Source organism: Apodemus sylvaticus, chromosome 21 (genome assembly GCF_947179515.1).
Source record: "Apodemus sylvaticus chromosome 21, mApoSyl1.1, whole genome shotgun sequence".
NCBI classification, from domain to species: Eukaryota; Metazoa; Chordata; class Mammalia; order Rodentia; family Muridae; genus Apodemus; species Apodemus sylvaticus.
Window position 1 is genome coordinate 5,365,511 of NC_067492.1, and position 20,049 is coordinate 5,385,559.

Consider the following 20,049-nt stretch of genomic DNA (forward strand, 5'->3'; position numbering starts at 1 on the left):
CCGAGATGAGGAGACTCCTCGGTCAGCCGACCGCACCAAGGCGTAATAACCCAAAGGTCTCAGGCGCTGTCCCTAATCTGCGACCTGAGTGCCGCGCGTGCGCACTCCGCCTGTGGCCGGCGAGAGAAAGGGCTCAGACGCTCCCAGGTTCACAAGTCGCAGAGGGCGCAGGAGCGCGAAAAAGCTTCCGCGCGCGGCTCGCGGGCGCAGGCGCTGGCGCTGGCGACTGCAGCTCAGACAAGGCACTGCCGGGGAGCTAGCGGCTGGTCGCCGCCCAGGGGTGGACCCTGCGCGGCGGAAGGCGCGGCCCGGGCGCCCGCCCGATGGGGCGGGAGGGGCGGGCCGCTGCTGCGTCCCCGCCCTGTGCTCGGGCCGGGCCGGGAGGGTCCCGGGGCGTGTGGCCGGGCCGGCTGGTGAGACAGTCCGGGCAGAAGCAGCAGCGCCATGCGCGCCCCTCCTGCCAGGGCGCTGCTGCTGATTCCGCGCCGGGGCCCTGCCGTGCGAGCGTGGGCCCCGGCCGTCTCCTCTCGGACATGGCTGGCTTCTGAATGGACCCCGCTCGTACGCGCGTGGACCTCTCTGATCCACGAGCCGAGCCCGGGCCTCCGCGTTCCCGCGCCCCTATCCGCGCTGCATGGCGGCGTGGGGCGGTGGGCCACCTTCTCGGGGGCCCGTAGGTGCTGCTGGGTTCTGGCAGGATCCCGGGCCGCGCATCCCCTGTTCACCAGGCTCCAGGGAGCAGCCGCCACCGGGGTGCGAGACCTTGGGAACGACTCGCGGCGGCGGCCGGCGGCGACCGGGCGCTCAGAAGCGTGGAAGCTCCTGGGGCTGGTGCGCCCCGAGCGCGGGAGGCTGTCAGGTAAGAATCGGGGGGCGACCAGTGGGCGGCGGGTGGGCCCCGGCCTGGCCTCGGCCTTGACAAGGGCGATCAGGTCTGCTGACACCTGTTGGAAGGCTATGGATGTCTTTTCCCAGCTGGCTGGCGCTCCCCATCTGAGGCTGTTACCAGAATATTTAAATTGGTCCCCATCAGCTGCTTTGGGACATTCTCTAAATAAGTTAGTTTCCTCCTTTAAAAAAAAAAAAACACCAGAAGTCTTGCCAAAATACCATGTCTACTTTTATATTATACATTAATTAATAATAATAATAATAATAATAATAATAATATCGCAAGGGTTACACAGTATCAAGAAACCACCAAAATTTCACAGAATAAAGCTGAGCACTGTGAACTTTGTGCTGGCTGTCACCTCCCTAAGTGATGACTTGGTCAAGACCAGGTATTGGCCACAGCATAAAGGAACTAGACAGTAACTCAGCTGGATCTGCAGATGGCTTTTAAAAAGAAACCAGAATTGGTTGGGTCTAAAGTAAATGACAATATTCAGTTACCCCCCCACCACCACCACCATGTCTGGCAGTCACTGCAGGCAAGACTGGTTGGAGCGAAGCCATACTGAGATCTAGAGCCCTGCATCTCCATTCCTCCTGTGAATATGGATTCTGCCCGCCTCCTGTGGGATCACCCTGGGAAGCTGACCTGAGTCCTGCTCCTTCTGGGAGTCCCTGCTTAGCAGGCAGGGAAATACTTGGATTAGAGATGAAATGGGATAGGCATGAAGGTTTTCCAAAAAGAAGGTGTTGTCATGCTGGCCAGTGGTGGCTCATAATACGGGGCACTTGGGAGGCAGAGGCAGGGGGATTTCTGAGTTCGGGGCCAGTCTGGTCTACAGGACAGCCAGGGCTACACAGAGAAACCCTGTCTTGAAAAAACTAAATCCAAAAAACTAAATATATATATATTGAAAAACAAAAACAAAAAAAGATGTGGAAACAGGCAGGACCTCAAGTTGGTTGTTGAGTCCCTTGCTGTACATATTACTCTCTTTGGGGGCAACTGGGCATGAAGCACAGGGATCTGTTATTTTACGAGTCTCAGGAAGCTGTTGTGACCGTAGTATAAGAAGACAGACTTACGATGGTTGTGGATTTCAATGGAAAAGGTTATTTTCTTCTCTGCTCTCTTGTAAGCTTTATTCCTCTGTTTTCTTTAATTTTTTAAAATGGATTATTTACTTTCATCATATGAACTTTTATTTTATTTTTGTTTTATTTTAGTTTTGGGTTTTTTGTTGTTGTTGTTGTTGGGTTTTTTTTTTTTTTTTTTTTTTTTTGGTTTTTTGTTTTTTTCAAGACAGGGTTTCTCTGTGTAGCCCTGGCTGTCCTGGAACTCACTCTGTAGACCAGGCTGGCCTCGAACTCAGAAATCCGCCTGCCTCTGCCTCCCAGAGTGCTGGGATTACAGGCGAGCGCCACCACCGCCCAGCTTTTTTTTTTTTTTTTTAATTTATTATATGTAAGTACACTGTAGCTGTCTTCAGACACCAGAAGAGGGCATCAGATCTCTTTATGGATGGTTGTGAGCCACCATGTGGATGCTGGGATTTGAACTCATAACCTTTGGAAGAACAGTCAGTGTTCTTACCCATTGAGCCATCTCTCCAGCCCCACCACCCAGCTTTGTTTTATTATATTATGTGCATTGATGTTTTGCCTGCACATATGTCTGTGTGAGGATGTTAGATCCCCTGGAACTGGAGTTACATGCAGTTTTGTTTTTGTTTTTGTTTCTTTTGAGACAGTGTTTCTCTGTGTAGCCCTGGCTGTCCCGGAACTCACTCTGTAGACCAGGCTGACCTTGGAATTCAGAAATCTGCCTGCCTCTGCCTCCCAAGTGCTGGGATTAAAGGCGTGCGCCCCCACTGCCCATTTTACATACAGTTTTGAGAGGCCATGTGAGTAGTAGGAATTGAACTCTGAACCCTGGGTCCTCTGGAAGAGCAGCCAGTATTCTTAACCAATGGACCACCTCTTCAGCCTCCTCCAGTGTATGTTATCAAGACAGGTATATGTAGTCCAGGTTAGCCTCAAACTCACTGTGTAGCTCAGAATGTCCTTGAACTCCTGATCCGCTTTGGTGTGAGCCACCAAACCCAGGTTTAAAAGATAGTGGGGAGGGAGGGCACAGGGAGGAGCAGGCTGTGCATGGAGGAGCCTGGAGACCTGGGCAACTGGAGTGTGCGCAGGCCGTGAGGGGCTGAGGCAGGAACCTAGGCTCCTGCTTCTGAAACTTCCGAAAGTTGTGGGGAGTCAGGCTTTGCGGGCGCCACTTAGCCCTTCCCTGTCTGCCTGTGCCTATTGTGTCTGACCTATCACCTGGCTCCACTTGTCCTGCCCTGCCAGCATGCTGTGGGGTCTGCATTAAGTAAGTCAGAACCAGAGCCTGTTTCCATCATCCGAGCTGTCAGTCTGCCTCACTGAAACTTCCGATGTGTGACCTGAGGGACAGACTCACTGCTGTGACAGGAAGGGTTTTGTTTCTGAGTCAGGGTCTTGCTCTGTAGTCCAGGCAGGCCTCCAGCTTGAGATCTCTTGCCTCAACCTCCCAAGTGCTGGGAAGTCTAAAGGCTTCCTGCGTAGGTAATAAATAGGTCTGTCTTCAGGAAGGCTGAAGAAGAGCTCTTAGATAGTTCATATTTTCTTCAGAAGTCATGGTAAGCCAGTGTGGATGTTGGTGCTGGTTGAGGTAAAGGGAGGTGGTGGCACTGTTAATTTATAATAGACCATGCTAAGGGTTGACACATCTCAGATGCTGAGGAAAACAGAGCCATTGCGTAGGTTTGCATCTGTCTGTCTGTCTGTTCAAACTGACAGCATTATTCCCTTGTCAGAGCAGGAGCCACCACGCTTGTCATCATTTCTTTAAAGATCCCGCCCCCCTCCCCCCCCCCCCTCCCCCCGCCAGCCAGGTGGTGGTGGCGCACGCCTGTAATCCCAGCACTCTGGGAGGTAGAGGCAGGCAGATTTCTGAGTTCGAGGCCAGCCTGATCTACAGAGTGAGTTCCAGGACAGTCAGGGCTACACAGAGAAACCCTGTCTTGAAAAAACCAAATCCAAACAAACAAACAAACAAAAGATCCCCCCCAAAAGCAGATCTCTCTCTCTCTCTCTCCTCCTTCACCCTCATTTTTCAAGACATTTCTCTGCATAGCCCTGACTCTTCTGGTGCTCACTCTGTAGACCTGGCTGGCTCCAAACTCAGAGATCCACCTGCTTCTGCCCCCTGAGTGCTTGGACTAAATTGTCCCATCACTCCTGGCAACAGATGTTAGTTCTCTAGTTTTAGAGAAAATGCACAACCCAAGACTGGGGTTTGTGTTTCAATACTAACCCTTCCTTCCCCCCTCTTCAGCAGTTTGTTCCCCAGAAGACTTTATAAAGTTATAGATCCAAAGCCTGGAGAGCAGGGCCTCCTATTGGAGATGTCTGCAGATGCTTGCCCAGAGCAGAAGCAGCGTGGTCACTCCTTGGCCTCCTGCTATCTCGGTATCACCAAGTCTGCAACGCTCTCCAGAGCCTCTCGGCACTAAGTGTGACTCTTATCGTTCTGTCCACCAGGGGCCTCAGCAGGTGCTGAGCCCAGGACCATCAGGAACATGCACAGAGCAGACAGGGTACTTACTCAGGCTTCCTGTGTGTTGGGCAGATAGCAGGTCAGGGTTCAGCTCTCCCAGTGAACAGTGGCCCCAAGATGAGAAGATAGCTAGAGTGCTGGGTCTCCTGGCTCACAGGGCGGACTCCTAGCTACACTATCGTTGTACTCTGTTCCCTTCACGTGTGCAGATGTCCAGGATGCGGGTGGCTGCCCTCCTGTTTCCTGGTAGGGGCTGATGATGGGCAATAATGACTGTTCTTAAAAGCTGGCAGAGCTTGTGGATGACCTTTGTACGTATGTCTATGGAAGGACCGTAGTTAAGTACATTGAGGAGGGATGGGGCTGCCTACCGCTGTTGCTTCCTGGTTCCCAGATGGAGGTTGGTCTGGCGGGACAGGTCTGAGGGGCAAGAGGCACAGCCTGTGATGTGGGGGCTGATCCAGGGATCGGATGTTCTCCTGTTTAGCTTTAGCCTAGACCCTTAGCCCCGATCCTCACTTCCTTCCCTCAGCCTAGAGTCGATCCCCCTCATCTCCTTCTGCCCTCTGCCCTGTCAAATCCACATCACCTCTGAAAACATCTCCCTGGCCCTGCAGATCCCAGCATGCCTGCAGACAGCTCTCACCCTCCTGAGGAAGCTGCCTTTTTTGTCTTTTTCCCTTCAGTCCCTGGTCTCTGAGACCGGACAGCTGAGTTACTTCTGAACAGAGCCAATTCACAGGTCATTTCTGAAATGATAGCTACCCGGGGCTGTGCCAGATGCCGTCTGTGTCTAATCTGCTTAAGGCGGCTTCAGGAGAAGATTCTGTTGTTATTGTTGTCTGTTTATTGTAGGAACATTTGAGGCACAGAGGAGTTGAGTGACTTGTATGGTCAGACATGTTGGTGGCAGAGCTGGGTTTTAGTCCTGTTTGTCTTCTCTTTAGAACCAGATTTCCTGACCCTCCTCAGCCTCGGACCTCCCAGACCTGGTGGAGACCTGAGGCCATCTGCACTTATAATTTCTGACCCCTCAGATCCCCATGACCACCGGGACTGAGCTGTATAAGGACAATAGACATTGAGTGTATCAGCCTGCAAACAGCCATAGAAGCTGCTAGGGCCTGCCAGGCCAGCAGCCGCTGCACTGCGGTGTGGAGGGAAGGTGGAGAAATCCAGGTTATAGTGTGCCGAGTAAGGTCTAGGATTTGGGTGGAACCCCATATGACAGATCCTTGATCCCAAGAATCCAGATGGCCAAAACCCATCTTATTTACATTCAGATTGTGATACAAAGGGGTAAAAACAGTAAATAACCCAGAGGTTGGAATACAACAGCTCAGTTGGCAGAGTGGTTAGCTCAGCCCACAGAAAGCCCAAGGTCTGATACCAGCACTGCATAAAACCTGGCATGTTGGCACACACCTCTAACCCTGGCATTCTCGAGTGGGAGGGGGAGGAAGAAGAAGTGCCAGCCCTGGCTGCAGTTATTTTGAGGTTATCTTAGGCTACATGAGGATAAAATATACATGGGCAAGTTGGGACTTAAGAGAAGAATCAATGGTTGAGGGTGTGCATTGCCCTCCAGAGGACCAGAGTTCAATTCCCAGCACCCACATCAGGCAGCTCACAAACACTTAAACTCCAGCTCCAAGGGACTCTGATACCTCTGGCCTCTGAAAACACCACACAGTCATGCATACACAGGGTTAAAAAATACGTGAATTGACCGGGCAGTGGTAACACACACCTTTAATCCCAGCACTCAGGAGGCAGAGGGGGGCACATCTCTGAGTTTGACACAGAGTAAGTTCCAGAACAGCAGAGAGATAAAACAAAATAAAAGTCCTAGTGTTTTATTGATGTGCAGAGATAGCATTTAACTGGGGCTGGTGCAGAGTTCAGAGGGTTAGATAGACTAGAAGCATGGCAGCCTCAGTCAGACATGGTGCTGGAGAAGGAGGTCAGAATTCTACAGCTGGATCCTCAGGCAGCAGGAAGTGACCGTGACACCCTGGCCAGGCTTGAGCCTCTGAGACCCCAAAGCCTGCCCCTTGTAACACACTTCCTCCAGCAAAGCCACACCTACTCTAACAAGGCCACACCTCCTAATAGTGCTACTCTCTATGGGCCTGTGGACGCCTTTTTTATTCAGACCACTACAATAAATAAATAAAAATCAATCAATCCATCAATCAATAAGGTCCACTGAGCTGGCTTAGCATTTGCTCTTGCAGAGGACCTGGGTGTAGTTCCTGGCATCCATGTGTGGCTCACCAACATGCATGACCCCTGATCTAGGAGATTCAACATGCACATGGCACCCACATAAGTACATGCAGGCGAAACATCCATACATGTAAAGAAAAATAAATCTTAAAATGTTGGGAATTGGGATTCTAATGCTTTGAGTCAATCCAGCCCCCCAAATTGGCAATCTGTGTGTCCAAATGCCTTGTCCCCAATTGGTTTTTGGTCGATCAATAAAGAGCCAATGGCCAGTGGCTGGGCAAGTAGACTGAGGCAGGACCTTTGGATCTTTGAGGCCTAGGAACTGGAATGTGTGTGTGTGTGTGTGTGTGTGTGTGTGTGTGTGTGTGTGTATGTGTGTGTGTGTGTGTGTGTGTGTGTGTGTATGTGTGTGTGTGTGTGTGTGTGTGTGTGTGTGCGCGCGCACGCGCGCGCGCACATGCACACCTGCCTTTCATTCTCAAATCCAGATTGCTCATGGATGGGTGCACATGTGGGACCTGCCGGGAGCCAAATCGGTAGAGCTAAATTCACGACTACATTAGAATTGTTTTTAAATAGTAGAATAAATTAATAAAAAAATATATGGACTATACTTGGATGAGTTTAGCCAAATAGACTCCTTCTCACCCCCCACCCCCAACAATCTCTCTCTCTCTCTTTTTTTTTCTTTTTTGGTTTTTCGAGACAGGGTTTCTCTGTGTAGCCCTGGCTGTCCTGGAACTCACTCTGTAGACCAGGCTGGCCTCAAACTCAGAAATCCGCCTGCCTCTGCCTTGCAGAGTGCTGGGATTACGGGCGTACGCCACCACTGCCCGGCAAACCTTGAGGTCTTGTTACTCCTCCACCTACCTCTGAGTGTCTGGTGTGACAGTGGGCATGCAGGTGCGACAACACCCCCGGTTTACGATTATGGGGTTTTTCTATTTTTCGTTGCTGTTGTTGTTGTTTTAACTCAAAAATTTTAAAATGATTTGTGTGTGTGTGTGCGCGCGCGCCTGTGCCTGGCTCTTTGCCGAGGTCAGGAGAGGGCATTGGATCCTCTGGAACTGGAGTCTCAGAAAGCTGTGAGCCGTCCGTTTGCCTTGACAGCTGGCATGTGAGCTCCCTGAGTGCCCAGGTCTGACCTTCCCTGTTGAGCTGGCAGAGGACTCTGCTCTGGTCATGCACTTTGCCGCTCCCTTGCTAAAGTCCAGTGCTCCTCCTTGCACTCAGCAAGCATTGGCTAAGCTCCTGCTGCGTGCTGCAGGTGAGGGCCGTGGGGTTACAGCGGCCAGCGAGACCGATGCAAACAGTGAGCCAGTGGCACACTTGCGGGCAGGGCAGGAGCAGGGTGAGGCCGCTCTGAAGAGCTGAGCCACGCCCCCCAGGCTCAGTCCTCTTGCTCTGCTGACTCACTGGTCCAGCCTCGGCACTGGGCACTTGGCCCAAGGAGACAGAAGCCCATCCTCTGCAGAGGGGCCAGCGAGCTCTTCCTGGGTTCACGGGCAGTCCTACCACAAACCAGCAAGGCTCCTAAGAGGTTTGTTATCCAAACTACCAGGGAAGCCCAGAGGAGGCAGACCTGCCCTGCGCCCAGTCACAGCACCCTCCTCAAAGGAGCCTGTCACCCTTCCAAGGATGTTCTGAGCTTGTGTAAACTCTGGAGACGAACAAAGAAGGAAGCGCTCTGCAGACGCTAATATTGTTATCTGGGACTTGTTCTTGTTTTTGGTTTCTCGAGACAGGGTTTCTCTGTGTAGCCCTGGCTTTCCTGGAACTCAATCTGTAGACCAGGCTGGCCTCGAACTCAGAAATCCACCTGCCTCTGCCTCCCAAGTGCTGGGATTAAAGGTGTGCGCCACCACAGCCTGGGACTTGTTCTTTAAACAGCCATTTGTCTTGTCTTGTCTTTGTCTGTCTGTCTGTCTGTCTCTGTCTCTTGTCTTTCTCTGCTTTAGCAGTACAGGGTATTAAACCTAGGATTTCACACACGTTAGACAAGTGCTCTTCCACTTAGTCACAATCATAGTCCTCTTTCTTTTGAGACAGTGTCTCGTTAACTTGCCTAGACTGGTCTTGAACTCACTCTGTAGCTGAGGTAGACCTGAACTTGTGATCCTCCTGGATATCATCAGCCCTGTGTCACCAGGCCCAGATCCCAATTGCTCAGTTGTTCTACACAGGTACCCAAAGAGTGACTTTGTTCCTTATACTGGTGGCTTAATATTTATAAATTCTTTATAGTAGGTTCGACTTACCCAATCTATGTGGGTGTTTAAGATATGGATTCTTTTGCTGATATAAGCAATGCTATAATCCCACATCCTTGGCTTTGGATTCCCACAGGGTGGAAGTAAAATCCTCAAGAGTCCAGTTACTATTCCCATTGCTGGTGGGAACTTGCTCCTTCCCCAGGGCACTATGTGCTCCCACCCATGTGAGTGCCTCCTTCCCACAGCTTCTCCATCATCAGGAGTAGAAAAAAATTGGCCATGTATGGTTTTATGTTCCTTAAAAGTAAAGGTGTGAGCTGGGCAGTGGTGGCGCACGCCTTTAATCCCAGCACTTGGGAGGCAGAGGCAGAGGCAGGCGAATTTCTGAGTTCAAGGCCAGCCTGGTCTACAGAGTGAGTTCTAGGACAGCCAGGGCTACACAGAAAAACCCTATCTTGAAAAAAACAAAACAAAACAAAGCAAAAAATGTAAAGGTGTGGTTGTCTGTGGTGTGTGTTCTTTATTTTTTGTAAGATTTATTTATTTATTTTATGTATAGGAGTGCACTGTAGCTGTATAGATGGTTGTGAGCCTCCGTGTGGTTGCTAAGAATTGAATTTTAGGACCTCTGCTTCTCTGGTCAACCCTACTCGCTCTGGTCACCCAGCTCACTCTGGTTAACCTTGCTTGCTCAGGCCCAAAGATTTATTTATTATTATAAATAAGTACACTGTAGCTGTCCTCAGACACACCAGAAGAGGGTGTCAGATTCCATTATGGATGGTTGTGAGCCACCATGTGGTCGCTGGGATTTGAACTCAGGACCTTCTAACTGGATTGTCCTTAGAATTTTTTGTTGTTTGTTTTAGTTATCTATGTAGCTAAAACTGGGGGCTTGAAACTTGTTGGGTAGAATAGGCTGGCCTTGAACTTAGAGATCTGCCTCTGTGCCCCAAGCGCTGGGATTACAGTTCTCACCACACATGGCTAGAACTTTCTAGTGAGCTTCTGCCCCCTTATCTATTGTTTACTGACATGGAGAATTATTCTCGGGATAACTGTCATTTCTTGCTTTATTCCCCAGAGCCATGATACTCGGAAGAGACACACTATGTGCAAGTGGTTCCCAGGGACTGCTCCCCAAAGCTTATGCAGAGAGAGCTTTGAAATACTGACAGTGAAGAACAGTAAGCCCGGGACAGTGACATGCACAATAATCCCAGCATCCAAGGATTAGTGTTCAAGGCCAACCTGAGCTAGCTACATAGTGAGTCCGAAGCCAGCCTGGGCTACAGAGTTAGACCTTGTCTCAGAAAGCTTCCCCGTCCTCACATACACAGAAGATAACTCTCCCTGGATCGTCTGCCCATCGAGCGAAGGTGTAGTTAGACGCCAAGGAGTTGAGAGCGAAGAAATGCAGGAGAGGCAGCCTCTGAAATGAGTCCGAATACCAGCAGGCAGGAGGGAGGCCATGGTGGCTGTGGGTCCTGCTCACAGGGAAGGAGCACAAACCATAACTTCCTTCTCTCTGTAGCTGCATGAGGCAGGAGCATGCATCCCCAACGGGCCCATTGGTGAGGGGGCGCGCCCAGCCCCTGAGGCCCGTGTGGGGCTGAGGCCCCGAGTGCTCGGTGCCCCCTGTGCCGTGCAGTGAGTCTGAGTGTCTCCTGTCTTCCAGCTGCAGTTGGCTTTCTGACCGTGTCCAGCGTCATCACCATGTCTGCTCCCTTCTTCCTGGGGAGGATCATTGATGTCATCTACACCAACCCGAGCGAGGACTATAGCGACAGCCTGACTCAGCTCTGTGGCGCGCTCACCTGTGTGTTCCTGTGCGGCGCTGCCGCCAATGGCATTCGTGTCTACCTCATGCAGTCATCAGGTCAGTCTCTCGTGAGGTGACAGAGGACCTGGGGTCGGGTCAGGGCGACATTCGGAGCTCCAGGCCACCTCTCTTCCTAATATTGCATTTGGCTCTCACATCCCACCAGGAAGTTGTGTAGTCATTCAGAACATTCTCTATTTTGTTTCAGTCAGGGTTGAGTGGGCAGCAGAAGCAAGAGCTGACTGCTCCATGCTGTTCTGTAGCCGCTGGGCTGGGAACTTGAGCTGCTTTCTTTTAGAGCGCCCGGAGTAGCCGCTGGAAACCCAGGACTGCAGTCCATGTCCGTGTGGCTAGTAAGATGGCGTCTGGGAGGTTAATCCCACTCCTGCTATTGCAATTCACACATTAGGGCAGCCAGTTACGAACAGATTGACGTTCCGGGTCTGTGACGCAGCTCCTCACATGTCAAGGACCATGTTAACCTTTTAAAGAATGGAAATACGTTTATTATTGTTATATGTTCACATACACGTGCAGGCTCGCATGTGCATGTGGTGAGGTCAGCTGCTCTGGAGCTGGTGCTCTCTGATCTTTATCTGGGTTTCTGGGTCCCATGTGATGCCTTAGGGCATCAGGTTTGTATGACGAGGACCTTCACCTGCTGGGTCTTCTCGCTGGCCACATGACTACCTTCATCACTGTGTCCTCTCTGTGCTCCCACAGTGTGCAGTTACTAACAGGGAATTACATACAGACACATACAGGTCAGGCCTGTGCCAGGATCCACGCAGCTGATATGCTCAGTCTACAAACTGGATTTGACAACAGGCTAAATAAACAGCTTGCTAATGGCTGTCCCCTCCCACTCCCCTTCCTCGTCCCCCCCCCCCCCCACCATGAGTGGCAGGTGGCTACAGTCACCGTTGGCTATTGTGTTTACTTTGCAGGTCAGAGCATTGTGAACAGGCTGCGCACCTCACTGTTCTCCTCGATTCTAAGGCAAGAGGTTGCTTTCTTCGACAAGACCCGCACGGGCGAATTGATTAACCGCCTCTCCTCAGATACCGCCCTCCTGGGGCGCTCCGTGACTGAGAACCTCTCTGATGGCCTGAGGGCTGTGGCCCAGGCCTCTGTTGGTGTTGGCATGATGGTATGTTAGCCTCTTCCCTTGGTGTTTTCTGTCAAGACCAGAAGTGGTGAGCATGAGAGGTTTGAGATATTGTCTTTTTTTTGTTGTTGTTTTTGTTTTTGTTTTTTGTTTTTCGAGACAGGGTTTCTCTGTGTGGTCCTGGCTGTCCTAAAACTTACTCTGTAGATCAGGCTGGCCTCAAACTCAGAAATCCGCCTGCCTCTGCCTCCCAAGTGCTGGGATTACAGGCATGTGCCACCACCGCCCAGCTTGTTTTTGTCATTTTTTTAAGCATATAGAATCAAGAACATTGCCCCAGTCTGTAGGGACAAAGGGATTGTCTCTCCTGGCCTGGCCTACACCTCTCTTGAGTAAGTATCAATTACAGAGTGGCTTTTCCTGAAGACCAGGGTGTGAAGACAGCCATTTGTGTCAGGCCAAGGAGCGTTCAAGAGGCGTTGACCTCACCTCTGGGCCCCTGCAAGGTAGCCTGTGTTCCACAGATGTCTTGCTTATCTCAGACAACTCAACCCGTCTCAGCTCACTCTCCAGGTAGTGTTTGTGCTCCATCCAGCCCCGCTGACCTGAGTAACTTGTGAGTGTGATTGTAATGTTCATGGGACAAGGTTAAAAGGCAAACAAGTGCCAGGGTTGTGATGGAGTTGGCAGAGCTCTTTCCCAGCATGCACCGAGCCCTGGGTTCCATGTCCAGTACACCTGGGACAGTGGCGTATGCCTGTAATACCAGAACTCAGCAGATAGAGGCAGGAGAACCAAAAATTGAGGGTCATTTTTGGCTATACAAGCTCATTTGACGCTAGCCTGGGTTGTATGAGATTGTGATAAAAAGCATCCGAAAACCAAGCCAAAACAAAGGGCAGGACATAAAAGAGGACTGCCAGTTAATCAGCAGAACTCCGGTTTGAGCGTACGGAATGCGATGAGCAGCCAGGCAGTCCACCTCCCAGCTTCACCGCTGCACTCTGGGAGGCCTTTGCCATTTATGTTGCTGTCTGTGCAGAGGAGATTGGGCAGGTTTTAGCAATGTGTTGAAGAATCGCTAGGACCATTTAAAACAATGGCCTCATTGCAGAACTGGGGAGGCCTGATCTAACTCATGAAGGTTCTGTTCTTCGAGCCACTGTTGAGGCTAAACTGACCAGAGCTGGTCCACCGGCTCTAGGCTGCTCAGCCCTGGAAACAGTCTCCGCAAAGTCCCAACCCCATGGCAGGTGTTAGGATTCCTGCTTCAGCTGCATATAACATGGGGTGCTTTGGTGACCTCTCCGACCTATAGATTTATGTGGAAAATTCTGGTCACTCGGGGCCTTAGGATGATTATACCCAGACATGGAACTCATGACGTGGATCATGATAAGGCTTGACCAGTGCATAGCACAGAAGGCCTTGTTCCACTCTGTCCCTCTCTCTGCAGTTGAAGATGTGGCCGGACATATTAGATCATACTAAAACTAGAGAGCACAGAGGCTGTGCTTCTTCCTGCTTTCCCCAGTGGGCTAGCCTCAGCCTCCTGGGTAGCATGCCCTCCTTGGGTTTTTGAGGCTGTTTGATTTTGATGCAGGGTCTCACTACATAGACCTGGTTGTCCCGGAACCCGCTATGTAGACCAGGCTAGCCTCCAACTCAGAGATTACCTGCCTCTGCTGGGATTAAAGATATTGGGTTTTGTGAGGATCAAACATGCCACGAAAACCCAACCCCAACGGGAGGCCTGGCTTGGAGACTGTCTTCCGGGCTGCACAGGGCAGCTCTGAGGAGGCCTTGCCACTTCAAGGAACAAACGTTCTTGACTTTTGTTCTTGACAGTTTTTTGTGTCACCAAGTCTGGCCACCTTCGTTCTGAGCGTGGTACCTCCCATCTCTGTCCTTGCTGTGTTTTATGGGCGATATCTACGGAAACTGTCCAAAGCCACCCAGGACTCATTGGCAGAAGCCACACAGGTACTGACCTGACCTTCCATGTGTGTGTTCCCTGGGTGTGGGGCTCAGAGCGGCAGGAGGTATGCTCCTTCCCAGCATCTCCAGGGAGCAAAACAAGCAGCAAAGTCCTTCCTTTCCCCCAGTGACCGTCAGGACAGACATGAGACACTTTACACCTTGCCAACCACTTACTCCAGGCTTTGTCCAATTCGCTGTGTTTCCCAGGCTGGCCCGGAACTCACGATATAGCCAGGGCTGGCCTTAGCTTCCCGAGTGCCAGCGCTACAGTTGTGAGACCTACACCTGGCTTGCGTCAATTTCCCACTGTTTTCTGTCACTGCTTCTGATAGGACAGAAAGCTAATATGACCAGCTCTGGTGGGACACACACACCTGTAAACCCAGCATTTGGAGCCTGAGGCAGGAGGATTATGAATTTGAGACTAGCCTAGGCTACCCCTCTAAACGTTTTCTTTGAACAAAAGACAAATATAGAAGCAAACGGAAGCTAACATGTTGGAGAAGTGTCGGGCTGGCACCATGCCTCCATTAGCTCCGTATCGGCAAGCACACAGTGTGGCACTGTCTTCTTTAAAAAGTATTTATTTCATAATTACATATATATGGGGAGGGTGTAGGTGTGTATATACCAATGCAGTTACCCTCAGAGGCCAGGAGAGGCTGTTTGGCCCCCTGGAGTGGGGAGCTGAGAGTTGTGAAGTTGATGAGTTCAGGCTCAGTTCCTCAGCAGGAACAGTGAATACCCTTCGTCTTCTCTCCAGCCCAGAAATTTATATTGTCTGACAGCAAAATGGATTCTTCTTTGTACTCTGCCATGTGATCTTACTTGACTGTGCCTCCTGGAAAGCCTTCCACTGGCAGAATGTTGAATAAGAACCACATTATAACTTCGCTGTCAATGAACAGTGTGACACTGTGTGTGTGTGTGTGTGCAGTGTGACCCTGTGTGTGTGCAGTGTGACCCTGTGTGTGTATGCAGTGTGATACTCTGTGTGTGTGTGTGCAGTGTGACACTGTGTGCAGTGTGACACTGTGTGTGTATGTAGTGTGACACTGTGTATGTGTGTGCAGTGTGACACTCTGTGTGTGTGTGTGTGTGTGTGTGTGTGTGTGTGTGTGTGAGAGAGAGAGAGAGAGAGAGTGTTTTATGTGCACCTCGTGTGCTTGACGCCGGTGAAGGAAAGAAGGTGTCAGATCCTCTAGAACTGGAGTAACGGGTGGTTGTGACCCACCACGTGGATGCTGAGATCCTCTGTGAGAGCAACAAGTGTCCCTAACTGCTAGGCCATCTTTCCAGCCCTCACCATGTGTTTGAATCCTCACAGCTAGCTGAGGAGCGAATCGGAAACATAAGAACCATCCGAGCTTTTGGGAAGGAGATGACAGAAGTGGAGAAGTACACCGGCCGAGCGGACCAGCTGCTGCAGCTGGCACAGAAGGAGGCCTTGGCACGGGCCGGCTTCTTTGGAGCAGTAAGTGGATCACCGTAAGCCATCCATGAGGTTGCAAGAGATTTTCATCCTGTGACTCTTGGCACAGTAGAAATGATTTTATTTCAATCCTAAGAATGACTTGGACTTTAAGCTATTTTTATGGCAGGAGAAGAAAGCAAGAGAGTGGAATCAGAGAGAAAGTAGCATGCGTGAGACCCGCTGCTGGCCCCCAGTGTGTGCCCGGCAGCCCTGAGGGCCGCTGACATCGAGTAGCTGTTCTCTGTGGACCTTAGGACTGGGCCACAACATGTGTTTACATGGGCTCTGACCCCTCAGATGTAACCTCATTTGCCCGATCCTGTCGAGGGTCACAGAACTTCAGTACACTCTAAAGTATAAGAAACTGGTTACAAAGTACTCAGGAACCCTGAATGGAAAACCACCCTGTGTGCTGGGCATACTCAGGAGCCTAAGACAGGCAGCTTATTATAAGTTTGAGGCCAGCCTGCTCTATGTAGTGAGAGCTTGGGGCAGCTTGGCATGGGTAGTAAGTTTGGGGCAGCCTTGTCTGTGTAGTGAACTTGGGGCAGCCTTGTCTGTGTAGTGAACTTGGGGCAGCCTTGTCTGTGTAGTGAACCTGGGGCAGCCTGGTCTGTGTAGTGAACGTGGGGCAGCCTGGTCTATGTAGTGAGCTTGGGGCAGCCTTGTCTGTGTAGTGAGTTTGGGATAGCCTGCTCTATGTAGTGAGCTTAGGACAGCCTGGTCTGTGTAGTGAGCTTGGGATAGCCTGGTCTATGTAGTGAACTTAGGGTAGCCTGGTCTGTGTAGTGATCTTGGTTCAGCCTGGACTACATAGTGAGACTGCCAACCACAAACAAACAAAAACCAGATAAAGAGAAAATGGAAACATCTTCGTCTAAACCTCAGAGGCTGTTTAATGGTCAGAGAAGCAGCTTTCAAAGGGGGTCTCACTAGGGACCAAAGTTCACAGAGACGGGGTTAGGGCTGCAGCTCCTGTAGAGGATGTCTCTTCAGAGCTACAAACATGGCAGACGGATTCTCGGCAGTCAGGCGGCCTCAGTGCTGCTCTCGGAGCTGAGTAGATTGGTGAATAGCTGAAGGAGTAGTGTCTAAGCTCCCTCTGGGATGCAAGTATTTCCTTCACTGCTCCAAATAGTTCAAAACCTTTCTGTGAGAAATTTTGTATATTAAAAGGGAGGCAGAGGCCTAGTTTATACTCTGGTCCCAAGGCCTTTGGTCACACTAACGTCTTCGTTTTCTTCCTCCTGTAGGCTGGGCTCTCGGGAAACCTGATTGTGCTGTCTGTCCTGTACAAAGGAGGCCTGCTGATGGGCAGCGCCCATATGACAGTGGGCGAGCTCTCTTCCTTCCTCATGTACGCTTTCTGGGTTGGATTGAGCATCGGAGGTATACCACATAAACAGGCTTTGAGGGTACACTTTGAAAAACAGGCCCCGCCGAACAGGCACGCTTTTACCGTGCCCAGTCTCTTAAGCAAAACTGAAGTCAGTGAGTGGCTGAGCTGGTTACCTGTTGGGAAATTTGGGGCCTTGTGTCCTTTGACAGCTTAGGACCACTGGGGAGCTGTGTTTCCCAGCCTGTGTTTACAGAATGTGCCTTCCTGTTCCCAGGGGTGCGGTAGGGGCCGAACATGATCGATAGCAGTACTGTGGAGACCTTGAGCCTGCATAGGGGGAGTCTCAGGTCACACATGCAGCTGCCCAGACTTTCAAGCTGTCTGTAGTCAGTCTGTCTTTCCTCTCACTCCTCAGAGTTAATAAAAAGTTTCTGTCATTTGTCTTTGACAGTTTCGTACCCTGTACCTAGGACATTCTGTCTCCCCTCACCCCTCGTCCTCTCTTTTCTTCTTCCCTGTCAGCTCCTCTTTGCAAATCTCTTCCCATGCTCATAGACTGTTTTGTGTCGCACTGAGTTTAACATGGACTGTCAGTATGGCTCTGAGTAACAGTTGTTGACAGATGAAGACAATGACCACCCCACCCTTTCCCAGCCTTTGTGGGTCACCAGCAGTTCAACAGTGAGTGGTAGGACCCTGTGGGCTCCTTTCTTGCCCATTGCAGGGCCAGTCTCTTGGGGCTGGTGTCTGCATCCATAGCTCTGGTGAGTTCCAGATGGCAGACTCACCATTCCACAGCTCCTCCCCTGTCTTTTTGCTCTGACATTCTTTTGATTCACTCTTTGGCGAATGTACCTGAGCCTTAGTGGAGGGAGGTGCTGTGAAAGCCCCAGCAATGGGCTGAGCTCTCAACTGGGTGTCTTGCTAACTTTTAGCAGCATGGCTGAGTCTCTCTATTTACTGCTGTTCACTACAAGGAGATATTTCTCTGGGAAGGCTGAGTTGGATTTACAGTCGGTCTAAGCACACATATTTACATGTTTTGAGAAATGTAAATGGTGTTTTTGTTTTAATTGAGAGTTTTACTGTACAGCACAGGCTAGCTCTGAAATCTCGTCTCTGTCCTGAGTACTGGGATTACAGGTGTGGGTCACCACATGCAGCTTTGGACTTTTTTTTTTTTTAAGCTGTCCTGGAACTCAAATGGCCTGGCGCTTACATGGGACTTAGAGTTCTTTTTAAAAGGCAACACTGTTGCATTTACAGTGATTGTCCCCACCTCAGAGTCAGCATCCTACCCTTTCCCTTTTTGCCAGAGTGGCCATTTGTTACACAGTTACCAAGCCTACATTGACACATTGTTATCAACCAAACTAACATTAGGGTTATTAGCTCTTGGTGACTAACATTAGGGTTAGCTCTCAGTCAGGGTTCCTGTTCCTGCACAAACATCATGACCAAGAAGCCAATTGTGGAGGAAAGGTTTATTGAGCTTACACTTCCACATTGCTGTTCATCACCAAAGGAGGTCGGGACTGGAACTCAAGCAGGTCAGGAAGCAGGAGCTGATGCAGAGGCCATGGAGGGATGTTCCTTACTGGCTTGCTTCCCCTGGCTTGCTCAGCCTGCTCTCTTATAGAACCCAAGGCTTCCAGCCCAGGGATGGCACCACCCACAAGGGGCCCTATCCCCTTGATCACTGAGCTGAGAGGCTGTAGGAGTCCTAGGTAAGAGGTAGAGCAGCTGACAGTCTCGGCCTCTTCAGTAAAGCAGTGGATTCCACATTGACAGCTGTGGTTGCTGCCTCCAGGACCCCCCCAGGACAGGAGGACCTGTGGCCTTTGTCAGCTGATGACAGGCTCTTTTTGTCTTCAGGTCTGAGTTCATTCTACTCCGAGCTGATGAAAGGCCTGGGTGCTGGCGGACGGCTCTGGGAGCTGATGGAGAGACAGCCGCGGCTGCCTTTTAATGGTGGGTATGCGGTGGGGCTATCCTTAGTTCTGACAGACTGGCATTCTGCCCTCTTCAGAGAGTGGGCCACTGCCAAGTTGCAGCTCCTGCTGCAAAACAGGGAGGTCGGGGTTCCCATGGGACCCTGATGTAGGGACACTTCAGGGGATGTTCTGGAGATGTGTGGCTGATGACGTGACATGCTGTGCATACACCTGCAGCCAGTCATTACCAACGAGGGCAGGACAGCAGCGAGCATGCCTGGTGTACATAGGAACACCAAGATGGCCTGACCGACTCTTCCTTAGCGATCCTGACATTTGTAAGAGGCTGGGGAAGGCGGAGATGAAAAAAATAGGCTTTACATTTCTTGGCACTGGAGGGTGATGCTGGTACTGATGGAGGCCCATCTCCTCCTCCTTGCCATCACCTTCTCTCAAGCCCTGGGCTTAGAGACCACCTGCAGGAGCTGTGGGCAGAGGGTGACCGTGAGCAACACCACTCAGCACTCAGAGGTGTCTGCATGTTGCTAGGCAGCTTACAGTGCTGCGAGCTTGATATTGCCCAGTATGATAAAAGCGAGGGCATGAAATCCAGTGATAAGTGGTGTGTGTGTTCCGTATCAGGCCAGGCTACACTGGGGCTAAGTAAACCTTTGACCCTCCTTAACCTTTGACTCTCCTTATTCTCCTGACTCTCATGCGTCCCATCACTGTGCTTTCAAATGTTTCTTTGGAGTAGATGAACTCTGCACAGAAGCCCCTTGAGCACAGGGTCACTGAGAGAAGTTATTGAGGTGGGCCAGACCAGAGCGTCAGTCTTCACTGACTGTGAAGCGCACTGTGCTTCACACTGCTCCCAAGACAAGGTGACACCTCAGGTCCGTAAGGTCACACACGACCTTACACGATAAGCCCAGCATCTAGGCCTGCCCCTCATAGCACCCTCCAGGAGCATCTGTTTCTGTTGCCTCCAGTCAGGCAAGGGAGACACACACAGGGAGACAGGTGCCTCCTGCCCTGAGCGCTGTTCTCACTTTGGCTTTCTGCATGCCCTCTTGTGTTTCAGAGGGGATGGTGTTAGATGAGAAAACCTTCCAGGGTGCCCTGGAATTCAGAAATGTGCACTTCTCGTACCCTGCTCGCCCAGAGGTGTCCGTGTTCCGGGATTTCAGTCTTTCCATCCCGTCTGGATCTGTCACAGCACTGGTTGGCCCTAGTGGTTCTGGGAAATCAACAGTGGTCTCGCTCCTGCTGCGGTTATATGACCCTGATTCTGGTAGGTGGCTAGTGACAGTGTGGGAAGAGGCATCCCTGAGCTGTCGGTGTCTTTTCTTTCTCCCACCCCATGCCTAGGAGAGACCACATCTGACAACACTTCCCCATGTTCCCACTCTTGGAAATGATCAGCAAGACTGCCCAGCAGTACCCAGGGCCTTCTGGTGCTAGCAGCCA

The 20,049-nt window shown here is 51.0% G+C and overlaps 1 protein-coding gene across 2 annotated transcripts in view; it reads left to right on the forward strand.

Annotated features, from left to right (window-relative positions):
• The first annotated feature begins 244 nt into the window (after positions 1–244).
• Positions 245–20,049, forward strand: part of Abcb10 (ATP binding cassette subfamily B member 10) — a 29,604-nt gene continuing 9,799 nt past the window's right edge. Inside the window, exons 1-8 of one of the 2 annotated variants that reach the window (XM_052166691.1) lie at positions 245–859; positions 10,601–10,801; positions 11,692–11,894; positions 13,701–13,835; positions 15,160–15,306; positions 16,560–16,695; positions 18,521–18,616; positions 19,664–19,873. In XM_052166691.1, the coding sequence (XP_052022651.1) occupies positions 445–859; positions 10,601–10,801; positions 11,692–11,894; positions 13,701–13,835; positions 15,160–15,306; positions 16,560–16,695; positions 18,521–18,616; positions 19,664–19,873 (1,543 nt within the window). In that variant the 5' untranslated portion in view covers positions 245–444. The remainder of the gene's footprint in view (positions 860–10,600; positions 10,802–11,691; positions 11,895–13,700; positions 13,836–15,159; positions 15,307–16,559; positions 16,696–18,520; positions 18,617–19,663; positions 19,874–20,049) is intronic. The other variant, XM_052166692.1, reaches the window with a different exon arrangement.